Source organism: Lissotriton vulgaris, chromosome 1_1 (genome assembly GCF_964263255.1).
Source record: "Lissotriton vulgaris chromosome 1_1, aLisVul1.2, whole genome shotgun sequence".
In the NCBI taxonomy this organism is placed as follows: Eukaryota; Metazoa; Chordata; class Amphibia; order Caudata; family Salamandridae; genus Lissotriton; species Lissotriton vulgaris.
The window spans coordinates 1,044,692,058-1,044,708,684 of NC_141685.1; the positions used below are offsets into that span (position 1 = coordinate 1,044,692,058).

The window sequence follows — 16,627 nt, forward strand, 5'->3', positions numbered from 1 at the left end:
TCAGATGCCAGACCGAGGCAACAACGGAGAGTGCATGGCCTCTTTGACCTGAGCGAGTGCCAGGTGAGGTGAGGCTGTTCCTCCCTACAATTTTGGGAGAGGTTTTGAGAAAACAAAGATATTTCACAATTGATACGTCTACATATTCAAGACTATTTATCACGACACGTGGTAAGTGTTGCAGTAGTGAACATCATAGGTCCTGATGAAAGCCCGTGGGGGCTGAAACATGTTGACCCATTACCATTCATGGTGAATAGAAATTTTTTACATACTATTTCCACTCTGCTTTTAATTATGTCGTTTTGATGGTCGTATTTAATAAAGTTTCCTGAGACATCAAGACAGGCATTTTTAGATCACCACTATATCTGTTTACACTTTTCACATTTTCTGAGCACTGCAACTTGCCCTTACAGCCTTAAAAACTCTCATCTTTTGGTTGATGGTCCAACCTGTGGATCCGACACTAGCTATCCTCAGGAATTTTCCTGTGGAAGTGCTTATCGGATACCAACTTCTCTCAACAACCCAGATAATGAAGTTCCGCTATTATGTGGGCTGATGGGTACATTTTTCCTTCATCGTTTGAACATTCATTCTTCTTCTCTCCTCTCCTCTGTAATTCTTTATAATAACCTTTTGGTATGTGTAATTTTGGATACTAAAAATTGGTACCGAACACTGACAATGTTAAGGAGAACAGCCTCGATTAAACATTCCCCTTTGTGGGGAAAATTCTGCCTCCGATATCTTTCCAGGAGCGGAAATGATCATATGTATCAAGTTGCACAGATCTGTAAAATTGTTATTAAGCATGTTCAGGAATCAGGCGCGCAACACCCATTGGACTCAAAAGGCTTCAGCCCCCTCCCCGGTCGTGTGTGGCAGCCCGGGAAGAGACAGCTTCCCGGGCACACAGACAGCCGCACCTGAGCACTTCACAGATCTTTAAAAGACCATTTGCATGTTAATGAGGCCTTGCTGTTGTTTCACCCATTCTAAGAGCCCCTGCAGCTCCACTCTGCCCTTTGATTAAAGATTCAGCCCCCCCCCCCCCGAAATTTCCAGAGCAGAAGCATCTGGATTTAATTTTATATCTCCCAATGAAAAAAGTCTTTAGGGGAGAGAGGCTATTAGTAAAGTGTAAGTCGCAAAGAGGGGCGATAACTTGCTGGGATGGTATCACCAGTGTGATCTGGTTACCCGTTCATTCCAAATGCACCTGATCAGCTAGTGATAATTGCCCATTTCTGCAAGGATGAAGATATTGTCAAACTATTCCATGAGGAATTTGAAAGCTAGTTGGGTCTCCTCTGATATCTTGAGAATCAATTAATGCTCAAGAGGTGGACAAGACTGCAGATTCAAAAAGCCCAAAGTGTTCCACACTTGATCCTGGAAACACTGAAAGTAGAGCTTGAGAGAATGGGGGAACCAGGTGTGCTTGAGGAAATTGAGTCCTCAGAATGGCTCACACCAGGTGTACTGGCACCCAAGGAGTAAAGGGAAACATGCATATGTGAGTGTAGATCTTCAGGATCTCAACAGAAACATCTGAGTAAAAAGACACCCCTAACCCAACATTTCACAGGAGTCATTGATGATAGGCAGAGCACAGATTTTCACTGTAATGGGTCTGTCATCAACATATTATCAAGTTGTACTTTGAAAAGAATCTAGTCCTTTAGTATCATTTATGACGCAGTTTGGAGCTTTCTATTTTGTTAGATTGCTGGTTAGGCTAGCTCCGGCCGTGACTTATTTTCAACTGGTTTGTGATAATTATAGAAGTGAGCATGATAAAACTGTTATGGACGTATTTACCAGACTGCAGAAAGTGGATTAACAGTAAAAAAAAGAAAAATGCATGTTAAGGTTAGGTTTTGTAACTTACTTCAGGCTTACCCTTTTTGGCGAAGGGATAAGTTCCAGAACGAATTTAGCAGTGTCAGTTGTTAACACCCAATACCTGGAGACAAGGTGCTGCAGTGGTCTTTTTTATGTCGAGCCGAATACTACACCAATTTCATCAAGAATTTTCCTTTGCTTGTTCATCCCAGTCAGTATGATCAAGAGGATGCTCAGATCCATTTGAACAGGTAAAGTTAGATTTAGTAAGAATGACCACACCTTGGGCATTTAATTAGCATAGAAGGACTATTTTGACAACTGTTGCAACTCTACTCTTAAAGTTCTCAGTGTGATATTGGCCCAACTGGAGGATGATGAAAAAAAGTGTTTCCTTTGCTTCTTCTGGCTTCCCTTCTTCTACACTCAGGGTTACTAGAATTAACTATTCAGTGATAAAGTGTGAAGATCTTGCATCCACCTAGCCTATGCAGTACTTCAGATTTTACCAGGGGTTTGCTTAGGGGTGTATGTATTTTAATGCAAGGGTAGCGAATGTGCAACACCAAGGATCATTGGGTAGATCGAGGGTGTTCAAAAATTCAACTTCTCAGTACAGTATTGGGCAGGCTGTAGAAATTGTGCTGCTGATTGCCTTCTATCCCACTGCTGGCTGATGACAGTTTAGGAAGAGGAAGTTTTTTAATGTTGTGGGTGCAATCTGATGCGCTTAATGAGAAACAATTGGAGAAGACCAAGGTTGAAGACGTGGTGTGTAAGATAAAAGAGCGTGATGAAGGAGTGGCCCTGGATTGGCGTGCTGGCTGCTACAGTGAAATGGTATGGGCAGGGATGAGATGTGCGTGATGAAGGCTGACTTGTATAGAGGTGAAATGAGAATCCCCCCAGAAGGGGTGAGGGCAATTTTAGTCAATGTTACCCAAAATGGTTATCTTGACAGGTATTTGACCTTGGTGAGACTTCGAGAACAATTCTGATGACCTGATATGGACCGGATGGTGAAGACAGTTTTGCAGGAAGGTTTGTTATGTGCATATACGGATAGGAATAAGGTGGTAAAACAAGTTCAAGTTCCACTTGAACTTGCCTATGCAAGTTCAAGTGGAGCCTTGGTAGAATTTGGCAATCGATATAGTTAGCCCTTTTGATGTATTGCTGGCAACAGAGAGGTTTGTGGTATTTCTAGATGACTATGCAACTCAGTGTGTCCCGACCAAGTGTTTGAATTCTGTAGCCAGTCACACAATAAATGTGTTTGTGATCGAAGTGTTTACCAAAGAAGGTGTTACCAGGACTACTGTAACAGACAATGGGGTACAGTTTATCTCAGAGCAGATCTGTGAGTTTTAAAGGGTCTCTCAATATCTTGGCAACATGCAGCATTGTATTTACTGCTGGCTAATGGATTGGCAGAAGTCAAGACCCTCATGGTGAAGTGATGTGTACAGAGCTTTGCAACAAATGGTGCTCTTGGTGGCAGTTTTGAGTGAGACTTTGTGGGCACACATTACCACACCCCAAAGTGTCTTAGCGGAGTCACCTTTTGAAATCATGAGGGGACGGAAGACCTTGACTAAGTTGAATCCTAGGTTGCTGCGATTAGTGAAATAATGATGAGTGCTGAGGATGTGAGGAAGAGTGCATGAGTGGTGAAACATCAAGGGAAGGACAGGGTTTGGTATGATATCTCCTGCAAGGTGGAAATTGCAAAGTGTGATATTAAATGTTGTGGCCTGTGAAGAAAGGAGCTTCTGGTCCTCCAAAATCAAAGAGATGAAGAAGAATGTGGTGGTGCTGGAAACAGTAGAGGTCTGCAGTATATCTCGCCTTGCGAAATTCACATGTAGTGTGACGTAATATAGGGACATATAATTGTGGACACAAAGGTTGGCTCTGTTCGTGTAAATTCAAAAGCTAACAGTGGCCCCAGAGAAGCTCATCTTGTGAAGAATAAGAAAAATCTGTTTTTGTTGATAGATTCTGTGTTTGAGTAATGAAAGATGTAATACTATTTGCCAACCTTGAATAAGTGAATTCCTTGTCACCCACGTGTCATAGTGACTTTTAGTGCTTTTTGCATCAGGTATTACATTGCACCAGATTTTTCTTACTTTTCCCTCTCCCTGCTGTTCCTTCCTGAGTTGTCCCTATTGCACTTCTAGTTTACTTCTAATAGTGCCTATTTTTTGCAGCGCATTGTTAAGTCTTTCTAGATATTCAACCTAAATTACTGGTATTGATATTTTTGTTTGATTGGTAGGGGGATGTTTTTCTGGCTAGTTCTTTAAGGGTGGGGGTATTGACTTATATCACTGCCTTTTGCCATGGAATATAGGCTGGAATCTCCCGAGTGTCATTTGGATAAGGAGGCCCAGGAGAGTGCAGTCCCGTTTCTGTTTAGTTGTGTTGTATGAATGGCTCAATGCAGGTGAAAAAACCTACATTGGATGCAGTCATATGTGAGGAGCACAGAACTTAACGAATTTCTTTCTAAAAAATATGGTGAACTTTTATCATAGCTTATATTGCATCTGTACAAAGAACATACAGTAAAACTACTTCCAAGTCCTCTCTAATAGCCATTATTCCTCCCATTAACCCCATTTTGTGCTTCACCTCTAATTCTAGCATGAAACATCAATTTACTTGGCTTACTCTTCCGGTGTAGAACTCACCGCATTGGCTAGAGCCAGCAGAGTGGACTGCACTTGAGTGTGGTTGAAGGTCTCAAAGAGGTCGTTGGCTTCAAAAAGGTCGTGGGGTTTCACCCCATAATCTGTGATGGCTTTTAGGAAGTTACCAATGTTCTCCAGCTGAAATAGACAGGGTGGGTTAGATCCAAAACGAGAAAAAAGCTGAAACTGCCAGGGAAACACTGATTCACGCATTATATTCCCTCAAAAATAAGTTGTATCTGCATACACATTCCCTCCACCTCAATCCTCCGCACCCACCCACAATTTCTACCCGGAAATTACCACAACCCCTGGCAGCAGTAATTCTCGAGTGGGGACACATGGGGGTTTAACCCGGGGCATTCATAGTGAGGCTAAGGCAGGAGAGACACTAGAAAAAGATGGCACCAGAGAGCAACATTAGACTATGTGGGTACATTGAGAAAACCTAGAGAGGGGGAAACACAGATAGATACACACGAGGTAGCCACATTGTGAGAAGAATCAGGGGGCAGGACTATGCTGAGGAATGAGTGAGACACTCGTAATGGGGTATGAGTGAGGCTTCAATTAATTTTATGAGGATAGTGATGGGGAATTGCAGTGACTCCACTGAAATGAGTGAGGGTAGCTACAGGGGAATTATTGAGCCTTCTCTGAAGTATGTGAGACCATGGTAATGTAATGAGTGATACACCACTGGTGAGGAGTGAGTGAGCCTCCATTGAAGTTTTTGAGACCAGTGTTTGCGAAAGAGTGAGATGCCACTGAAGTCCTTGAGGGCATTGATGGGAAGGAGTGAAAATGCTGTGGAATATATGAGGCTAGAGATGAGGGATGAGTCAGACTTCATTGAGGTCTATGAGGATAGTGATGAGTGGTGAGTCAGAGTCACTTGAAGTGTGTGAGGGTAGCTACAGGGGAATTATTGAGCCTTCTCTGAAGTATGTGAGACCGTGGTAATGTAATGAGTGATACACCACTGATGAGGAGTGAGTAAGCCTCTATTGAAGTGTATGAGACCAGTGTTTGCGAAAGAGTGAGATCCCACTGAGGTCCTTGAGGGCATTGATGGGAAGGAGTGAAACTGCTGTGGAATATATGAGGCTAGAGATGAGGGATGAGTCAGACTTCATTGAGGTCTATGAGGATAGTGATGAGTGGTGAGTCAGAGTCACTTGAAGTGTATGAGGGTAGTGGATGAGGGGTGAGTCACACTCCATTGAAATGTGTGGCACAAGATGTAGAAGTAGTGGGCAGGTGTTCACTCTTACCTGGTGCCAGTTTTGAGTGGATTCGTTAACTTTCTTCACAGAGCCCGGGTGCAACTTGTTGATGAGCCTAGAGGGGACAGAGAAAAAGGTGATAATTGTCCTTGCACTTAGAAACCTGATATGCATGTTGTTGCAGTGAGGTGAGTATTGCCATGGAAGGTTCTTAACTGGAGGCAAAAATCGTATTATTGCAGGTTGGCACAAGAAAGTGAATGGCACAATGGAGGGTTGCTACAGGCTGTTTAACTATGGGGTGGATGGCATTCTGGTACAAAATGTGATGTTACATAAGTACCCCTAATCAACAAATGCATGTGCTTTACAGATTCCATTTAATTTATTGAGGACCTGACTGCCAAAAGCGCCAAAGCTCCAAGAGAAATGTATGAGTATCCAACCTCGCAGAGCGACTATTTAGTACTCACCCTTCACAAAAAAACGTGCCCAGTGCCTGAACTCCAGAATATTTTAAGAAGTGCCGAAAGGCAGTGCCGAGCTTTTAAGGGGTTTTACTGAGCATCCAACTCACCCAACCTCTGAGAGCTTGCAGTACACAAGTGCTTGATATTTTATTAAGCATCCAACTTCAGAGAGAGTTTATTGAACACGTAACCTCTGTGAGAGTTACCTGAATATCTAAACTTCAAGTGATTTTATGCAACATTTAAGAGTTTACGGAATGCCCAACATCAAAGAGGTTCCTGCGCATTCCTTCCTCAATTGAGTTTTCTGAATACTCAACCTCTGTGAACATTTACTTAGCACCTATCCTGCAAAATAAATAACTGAGTGCTGATCTCAAAGGAAAGTTTCTGAACACTTCACCATGAACTTTAGTAAGCTGACCTATTAGAAAGTTCAATGAGCACGAACCTCTGAGAAAGGTTAGTTAGCACCCGATCTCCGAAAGAGATCAGTGTACACCCCCCACCAGAGAATTCACTGAACACCTACCTTCAGTGATAGTTTACTAAGCACCGACTTCAGAGAGTGTATTAAACACCTGACCTTGAGTTTACTAAACACCCAGTTGCTGTGTGACTTTACTGACCAGCTGACCTTCGAGGCATGACTGGACCGGCAACCTTCAAGAGAGTTTAGTGAACAATGGCGCTCTCCGAGAGACTCAGCACCCAACCTCCAAAAGAATTTAGTGAGCACTAAATTTGTTTAAGAGATTACTAAGCACCTTGCCTTTGTAAGACGCAAGCACGTGATCTCCAGAAGCAATTATTCACCTCCCAACCTCTAAGAGTTTACTCATTGCAACCTTTGAGAGAATTTACTGTCCAATTGACCTCCTGGAGAAGTTACTGATCACCCAGTATCAAAGAGAGTTTGCAGAACAGCCAGCCTTTGGGAGACTTCACTGACACCCAGTCTCTGAGGTTTATTGAACACCTCATCTCCAAGCTGGTTTCCTGAGACCCAGATTTAGTGAGAATTTACTGAACACTGACCTTTCGAGAGTTTACTGAACACCTGGCCTCCAAGAGAGTTTAATGAGCACCAACGTACAAGAGTTTGCTGAATACCTGGCTTCAGCCAGAGTTTACTAAACACCCAACTTCTGTGAGACTTTAGTGGAGGACTTGCCCTCTAAATGTATCCTGAGCATCCTGCTTTGGAGAATTCACTGAACTTCTGGTCTCCAGGACATGACTTAACCACACGCCTTTTAGAGAGTATACTGAACACGGTCTCTCTGTGAGAATTTACTCAGCATTTGACCTCCAAATGAATTTATCGAGCACCAAATTTCTTAGAGAGATTAGCCAGCACTTGGCCTTTGAGAAATGTTAATGTCCACGTGACTTCCAGAAGTGGGTATTGACCACTCAGCCTCCAAGAGTTTACAAAGCACTAATCTTTACAACCGATATTTTCATATCACCACCATCCTGATGGAAATCCTTTGACTCAACTTGCACCCCCCTCTTCTACCAACCAGCTGCATCATTTACAAAGCCATCACAGTCAGCACCCCCTGCTTACCTTATAGACAAGCTGAACATCTCTGCTGGTTATGGGCTCACCCGCAGCCAAGACACCATCAGACTACAGATTAAAAGGTTTTTAAAAGAAAAAAGAGGCAGCATGCATTGTACATCTATGCACCCAGGATTTGTATCAACATCCCTGTATCCATCAGAAGTGTCCCAGTGCTGCTCCAATTTTGGAAGGAATTTAAGCCAGACCTCTATAAAGAACAATGTATCACAATACATTAAACATCCACAAATCAGCTACCTTTCCTTTCATTTGCTGACTTTAGTGGTGTTTGAAACTGTACAGCTCTCCGCTGCCTTTGGCTAGGTTCTCGAATTAGAAATAATACATACATACATACCTATTTAGTTTTCTCAACCCCTGACCTCCAACAGTTTACTGAGCACCTAACCTCTGAGAGGAATTACTGAACACTTGACGTCTGAGGGAATGCACTGAGCCCTCGACCTCGAAGAGAATTTAGTGAACCCCTATCTCCGAAAGAGTTTGTGAGCATCCAAGATAGTTCATTGAGCACTTGACTTCAGTGAGGTTTTACTGAACGCCAGACCTCTGAGAGGTACTGGACCCCCGAATTCTGGAAGAGTTTGCGAAATACCTGGCCTCTGAGAGTTAACTAAATTATCCACATTTGACAGAGTTTGATGAACTCTGGCCTATTAGAATTTACTTTAAAGCCGACCTCAGAGACAGTTCACTGGAAATCCAATCGCAGAGTTTAAAAAACACTTGATCTTTGAGAGTCTACTAAATACTCAACTTCCAATGGAATGAACTGAATGTCCAACTTCAGAGAGAGTTTACTGAACACCTGACGTGAGAAACTTTACAGTATACCGTACTCCTGTCAGAGTTTACTAAACGCCTGGATTCCGGCAGAGCTTACAGAAAACACACCCTGAGAAATTTTAATGAACACCTGACTGAGATTTTACTGACTAATCAGCGCCTGAGAGTGAATTGAAAATCCAATTCATGCGAGTTTGCTAAGTACCTCCCTTCTGTGAGTTTATTGAGCACCTACCTAATCTCCGAGGGTTTTCTGAACACTCTTCATGTGAGAGTTTATGAACAACTTCAGAGTTTACTGAAAACCCTCCTCTGATAGTTTTCTACACACCCAACATCTTAGAGTTTTTTGAACACCAACTTCAGAGAACTCAGTGAGCACATGACTAAACCGAGTGAAAAGTGAAGGCCACATACTCAGTGAGACACAGAGAAACACAGCCTCGGACCTCCTCGGAAGGGAAAAAAAGGCCAGCAGAAGCCTAGTATTAACAATGGGAGGAAGCACCAGCCCTGGCACCTTGAATGAAGTAGTTAGCTCTGTTCCAGAGCAGCACACAATATCCTACGGTGTCTCCAGCCATGTGCAGATCACATGGCAATGCTGCATGCAGTCCTCACTTCCAGCCCCTTCCTACTCCTTCCTAGACTCTAAACAACTCACTCCCTACTGCCCCCCATGTATTCCACACACTGGCACTCCAAAGAGTAGAAAATGTAGAGGTAAAGGATTCCTTAGACAGAGAAAGAGATCCGAGGGTGTCTAAAAATGGCAGTCCGTTCTCTCCAGCTCACGGACTTCCATGACAGGTTAATGGTGGCACAGCAAGGTTGCAGAAGGGTGGCATAGCAGGTTGGTTCAGGAAAGTGAATTGACTGGCGGCCTTGGAGTACAGAAGTAGTGACGCCAACGGAGGTATTTAAAGCAAGGAGAAACCATGGCAAAATTCAAAGTGGTCGGGTGAAGTGTAACTATCAAGACAAAGGCTAGATAGTGATCCTAGGATAATTAAAGAATGGTATCGGAGAATAATGAGGTAATGGGAAATGTTAAGGTGAAGAGGATATATTTTTCTAAACAGGAGGTTCTGGGGCAAAGCAGAGGAATTAAGTTGAGAAAGATGTTAAAGCCAAGGGATGGCATTGAGGTGATATTCATTGACAAAGCCCTCATATGCAGCAGAAACCACATAATATGCAGGCAATACTTACATGCAGAGGATAAGACCATCCTTGAGGCCCTCCATGAAGTTGGCCCCAATGTTGTGCCCTGTTGTTTCTTCAATCCATTCCCTCAGTTCCTGCTCCTTCTGGGGGTTGTACTTCTGTGCTAGCTGTGAAAGAAGGGGAAGGCAAAGCACATGCTTGAGCACACCTAACTCTTGTGTTCGGAGTGTTGCAGAAGACAGAAACGATGGGTTTGGACTCAAACTTTATGTTTTATTGATTTATTTAGCAGAAACTCTATCATTTTGTACCAAAACATTTTACCAATGAACATTTTGTTATGTTACTTAGGTCAAAAATCAGTTGTGCTGGTAAGCATATGCAAGAAAGCTGTGAGATTGAAATAGGGAGCCTGCACACTGGTTATTAGGAGAATCAAGTGATGGGCCAAGCACTATTTTAAGTAACACATACGTATTTCAGATTATCCTTAGGCTATGAGTGAGGAGGAAGAGGCATCTTTACTAACGGGATTCCTGATTGATAAAGTATTTCCTAATGTGGTCTTAAAAGAAGGCATGGTGGGACTGGCCTTGAGAGGTAGGCGTAGGGTGACGTTTCGTTGGAGAGGCCCTAGTAGATATAGTGGAAGTGGGATTGTGTGCAGGGAGTTGAAGTGAAAAGGTTGTGGACTGTCTGTAAGGTGCTTAAAATGGACAATGTTGTTGTCTGAGCATCAACCATCTTTTAGACTATTAGAGAACGTTGACGTTTGGTAATGCATGGGCAAGAGTACTCATTGTGAAACTCTTAACTTTGTGACGCCATGGAGGAAGTAGTTCACCCTGGTCATAATGCATGCTTTTAAAATGTTTTTAGAAGTATTGATTGGAAGGAAGGACTGTCTTTATATATTAAAGAGAGGGTCTCACGGGTATTTATCTATGTTGGAAATGAATGAGTCTAGCTCATCTAGCAATGAAATTATAACCTCAACATTTGTGGCAGTGGAGGAGGGAGGGAGGATGTTATGTAAATGCTGACTTCATGTTTTTGGCTTGGGATTTGTATACCTTCTTTTCCACGTTTAACAGTAGCTCTGTAGGGAGCTGAAGCTTGTTTCTGACACACAAAACAGCTCGTTATAAAAGCCATCAGGTCTAATCCCACTGTCTAATCCCCACTCCTATTCTCCCTCCGCCATCACACCCTATTCCGGTCTTCTGCGATTCCCCCATCTCACTTCTTCTCTATTGGATAGTCATCAGTCCTTCACCCTGATCAAGCCTCTCTCCTTCTCCATCAAAACCTATCTTGTTGGCTCCTTGTTCATCCATCTACCTCTCCGTTCCAATCACACACTGATCTATTCTTTTACTGCCTCACTCCCCCAAGTCAGATCCTCCATTCGGGTCTTTCCCTTACTCCCCATAACCGCTCTCTCCTTCCTGTCATGTATCCAGCAGATCTGCCCCTGGCTAAATCCGCTCTGACTACCCTCTCCTTCTCATTACACACTGTCAGGGCTATCCTCTTTGTGTTTCACCATCACACCCACAAGCCCTTCCCATCACTCACATCAGATCTCTCCATCGCCACATCATTCTTCCTTCTCCCATCACTACAATCACCATCCCCTCCCTTCTTTTCACATCACATACATGCACTCTTCCTTCACTTAAATTCCCCTTCACCATGACACCCAGACACCAGCTGTTTCCTCTTTTCACCTTTCCTTCCCCACCACACACATCATCTCATCTTTTCCTCTCCTCCCGGCCAGAGACCAGTTTTCCTTTTTCATCCTTGTCTTCTCGTTCGTGAAATATGATGCAGTGTCAGACACATGATCTGTCACTGGAATGCACTGACCCGTCCTAAACTGTGTAATGTTTAGCTGCAGCCAGAAACGCTGAGCCCGCTCGCCAGATTTGCTATAAAAGGGCAGGCTGGGAGGCTTGAAGCAGCTATTGTTTATGGGATACAGAGCCGTCGTTCCCTTCGGATTCTCTTTCGGCGACTCCTGTGTAGACATCACTTTTAGGCCCAAGAGCCTCCTACGCAACCACCACTGCCTGCCCAGTGTCTCCCGTGCACCGCCCACAGCCAGCTGAGTGTCTCCCATGCACAATCCACTGTCACCTGACTGTCTCCCGTGCACAACCACTGCCAGCCCATTGTCTCTCATGCACACACCACTGCCAGCCCAGTGTCTCTCATGCACACACCACTACCAGTCCAGTGTCTTTCATGCACACACCACTTCCCTCCCGAGTGTCTTGCATGCACACACCACTGTCAACTCAGTGTCCTCCATGCACTCATCACTGCCAGCTCAGTGTTTCCCGTGCACCCCCAATGCGAGCTCAGTCTCTCCCATGCACACACCACAGCCAGCATAGATTCTCCCATGCTCACACCCCTACCAGTCCTGAGTATCTTCCATGCACACACCACTGCCATCCGAGTGTCTCTCATGCACACACCACTGCCATCCAAGAGTCTCTCATGCACACACCACTGCCATCCGAGTGTCTATCATGCGCACACCACTACCAGTCCAGAGTGTGTCCCATTCACCCACTACTGCCACCATAGTGTCTCTTGCACCCACCACTGCCATCCGAGTGTCTCTCATGCACACACCACTGCCATCCGAGTGTCTCTCATGCACACACCACTGCCATCCGAGTGTCTCTCATGCACACACCACTGTCATCCGAGTGTCTTTCATGCACACACCACTACCAGTCCAGAGTGTGTCCCATTCAGCCACTACTGCCACCATAGTGTCTCTTGCACACACCACTGCCATCCGAGTGTCTCTAATGCACACACCACTGCCATCCGAGTGTCTCTCATGCACACACCACTGCCATCCGAGAGTCTCTCATGCACACACCACTGCCATCCGAGTGTCTCTCATGCACACACACCACTGCCATCCGAGTGTCTCTCATGCACACACCCAGTGGCGTAGCTAGAGCTTCTGGCGTCCGGGGCTATCCCCCAGATTGCCGCCCATGGCAGGTAGCGGCGGGGAGGGTGGATCTTGGGGAAAATTTCGGCAAGCAGCAGGGGTGGATTGGCAGGGTTTAAGTTATGACGCCACTCTCTACTCCAATGCATAAGGAAGGGTGTGAAACTGCAGCGTGAGCATAGAGCAAACCTCGAAGGTCAAGTCTCAGTTAATGAAGGCCCACCAGCACTAAAATGGCAGATAGACGCACAAGTAAATGTATCCCTTCCTCCTCTTACACCTCTCCATACTGAACTGCTGCTACAAGACCACAGCAGTAAAACCACCCGCTAGACATCAAGCACACCACCAAAACAACTCCCACATAGGTCACACTGTACACCCACACTCTACCAAACAACGACAGTACTTAGAAACATGGGCAAAGCTATAGCAATAGAACAGCTTCATTTTCTCTTCCATCCATGCATCTATCTATTCATTCTTTTACCCTTCCATCCACCTACTGGCATCCACTATTTCACCTTTAGATTCTGTCATCCATTCATTCTTTCATCCAGCATTCAATATTTCCCCATTCTATCCATTTATCTATCTAGCCATCTATCCAATTTGCCATCCTTCTATTATGTCATCCATCTGCCCATCCATAGTCTAAAAATCAATCATCCACTCTGCCACCCATTGATCTATTCACTCTGCCATCCATCCTCCACTCTGTTATCTTACCATCACCTCTGCCATTCATCGATCAACTGACATCCTTTCTTCAATTTCCTTAACTCTTCCATTCATCCACTCAGCCATCCATCAGCCTACTCTGCCATTCATCCATCCTCCTATCCTCTCTACCATCCATCCATCAATCCACTCTGTCATTCACCCTCTCTGCCATCCACTCTGCCACCCATTCACCAGCCATCCACTCTGTCACCCATCCATTCATCAACTCTTATATCTATCCATTCAACCACCCATTCACTCTGCCATTCATTCATTTATCCATCAATCCACCCACTCTGCTATTCAACCACCCATTCATCCACTCTGCCATCCATCAATCCCCTCTGCCATCCATCCATCCATTCTGCCATCTATCCACTCATCCATTCATCCATTTATCCACTCTGCCATCCATCCTGCCATTCATTCATCAATCCATCCACTCTGCTATGCAATCATGGATACAGTCACTTTGCCTTTAATCCATTCACGCTGCCACGCATCCATCCATTTACTTTGCCATCCATCCAATCTGCCATCCATCCATACATTCATTCACTTTGCCACCCTTCTATTCACCCTGCCATCCATTCATCATCCATCCACTACGACTTCCATTCACTGATCTTTCGCCCACTCATCCATCCCTTTACTCTATCCTCCTTTCAGCTGTCCCTCCACCTATTCATTCACTCAACGATTCATCCATTTGTTCTGCCATCCTTTCACTTGCCCATCCACCTATCCATTCATGCACTCACCCATCCCTTTACTTTACTATACTTTCATGTGTCCATCCATCATCATTCATTTCTTTCACCCACTCATTTATCCATCCACATATCCATTCATCCTCCTACTCCATCATCCCTAATTCCTTTTTTTTCACCCTTTTCTTCCAACATTCCTTCTTTCTTTCCCTGTTCTATTTTTACAGCTGTCGGTTTTCGTCTGTGGCTGTGGGAGTGCTTCCGGTTTCCACTGAGACACGTTTGGTGTCCTTGCTGGTCCACAAAATGTAATTAATTGAATTTGTGCTTATTGTGGCGCTGGGAGTGAGCCTCGCATAACAGAGCACACGAGGACGGAGACGAGAGCAGAGAGACGGGCGGGGCGGCGAACATAGGAGGATATTTGACTTTTTGGGAGCACTGGATTCATCGCGCAATAAACAGACCACGCAGTTTTAAGCGTAAAAGGCCATTTATTAGACCAGAACTGCGCATAACAATAATCAACAATAACAATAACAGCAAACTCCCCAATCATACATCCTCCCCATTTGTTTCATTCATCCATGTCTTCACTGAGCCCTAGCGGCTCCAAACACCCTTCTCTTGTCCGTCAATCACCGTTCCAGCCCCCAGTCATTGCAAACTTCCAATCAAACTTCGATCCGTCCTGCGCCAAGTCCCCCCCCAAGGGATGGGTATGCCCGCTCTTGACCCCCTATCCCTTCGAAACCTGCCTACCGCAGCTCTGGCCTAAACTGGCAACACAACAGACCGTCCCAAGAACCACCTCCAATTGCCGGGTGGGTGGGCGGCCTTTCGAGCTCCCTCCCGATGGTGCCAGGCGCAGAAAAGAGGCAGATCCCTTCCTCCCCCGCGCTTAAGTACCCAACCCCTAACTCCTCCCCTTCCCCTGCCTGGACTATCCCCTGCGCGAAAGACCCCGGGGAAAGACTAGTCTGCGACTCTGCTTTCCCCGGGGCCCGGCAATGTCGGGCATCGGAACGCCTGAGAGAATCCGAATGAACAAGTGCAGTCCTATCCCAACTAAAGCTTACCTAGGAGGATCTCCTTATGTAGGCGGTTTGGAGCGGTGGTGGTCGGTCTCAAACTAAGTGAGACTGGTGTTCTTAATGTAGCTGGACTGTCTGCAGAAAATACCCGGCACTCCAAGAGTGCGTAGTGGTGGCGCGCGAGCGTGCGCCTGCGCATCACTTCCGCATTTTAAAAGCACAGTGCGGGGGCTGGCCCAAAATGCCCAGGACCTTCAATGGTAGCACTTTTGCGCTATACAATATTGACGGCTTGGCCCCTGGGACCAGGTGCGCGTGCACTTAGATACACGTGAGGTGTGCAGTGCACTGTGCTGCTCGACAATGTGCCTAAGTGAATCCTGGGCTGGCCACTAGTATAAGGCAGCTGCCGCCCCCAAAATAGTGCCGCCTGGGGCGGACCGCCCCCCTCGCCCCCCCCCCCTAGCTACGCCATTGCACACACCACTGTCATCCGAGTGTCTTTCATGCACACACCACTGCCATCCGAGAGTCTCTCATGCACACACCACTGCCATCCGAGTGGCTCTCATGCACACACCACTACCAGTCCAGAGTGTGTCCCATTCACCCACTACTGCCACCATAGTGTCTCTTGCACCCACCACTGCTATCCGAGTGTCTCTCATGCACACACCACTGCCATCCGAGTGTCTCTCATGCACACACCACTGCCATCCGAGAGTCTCTCATGCACACACCACTGCCATCCGAGTGTCTCTCATGCACACACCACTTTCATCCGAGTGTCTTTCATGCACACACCACTGTCATCCGAGTCTCTTTCATGCACACACCACTACCAGTCCAGAGTGTGTCCCATTCAGCCACTACTGCCACCATAGTGTCTCTTTCACCCACCACTGCTATCCGAGTGTCTCTCATGCACACACCACTACCAGTCCAGAGTGTCTTCCATGTACTCACGACTGCCAGCTCAGTGTCTCCCAGGCACAACCCTCTGCCAGAGTGTCTCCTTTGCACACACCACTGCAGCCCAGTGTCTTTTATCACTGCCAGCCTGGAGTATTTCACATGCACCCACCGCTACCAACCCAGAGTTTCTCCCATGCACACCCCGCTACCAGCCCAGGGTGTCTCCCATGCACACTACACTGCCAGCCAAGAGTGTCGCCCACACACCCAGCACTACAAGCCCAGAGAGTCTTCTATGCACCCCAAATGCCAGCTGAGTGTTTCACATGCACACAACACAGGCCAGAGTGCCTCCCATGCACACCCCACTACCAGCTCAGAGTGTCTCCCAGGCACAACCCTCTGCCAGTCTCAAGCGTAGCCCATACATCCCCCACTGCCAGGCCAGATTGTCGCCCGGCCCATGCACCCACCACTG

The 16,627-nt window shown here is 45.9% G+C and overlaps 1 protein-coding gene across 1 annotated transcript in view; it reads right to left on the minus strand.

The window, feature by feature from the left end:
* CNN1 (calponin 1) overlaps positions 1-16,627 on the minus strand; it is a 222,624-nt gene that overhangs the window by 26,522 nt on the left and 179,475 nt on the right. Inside the window, exons 2-4 of the mRNA XM_086962588.1 lie at positions 9,833-9,954; positions 5,822-5,888; positions 4,548-4,685 (exon numbers count right to left, since the gene is read on the minus strand). Coding sequence (XP_086818714.1) covers positions 4,548-4,685; positions 5,822-5,888; positions 9,833-9,954 — 327 coding nt within the window. The remainder of the gene's footprint in view (positions 1-4,547; positions 4,686-5,821; positions 5,889-9,832; positions 9,955-16,627) is intronic.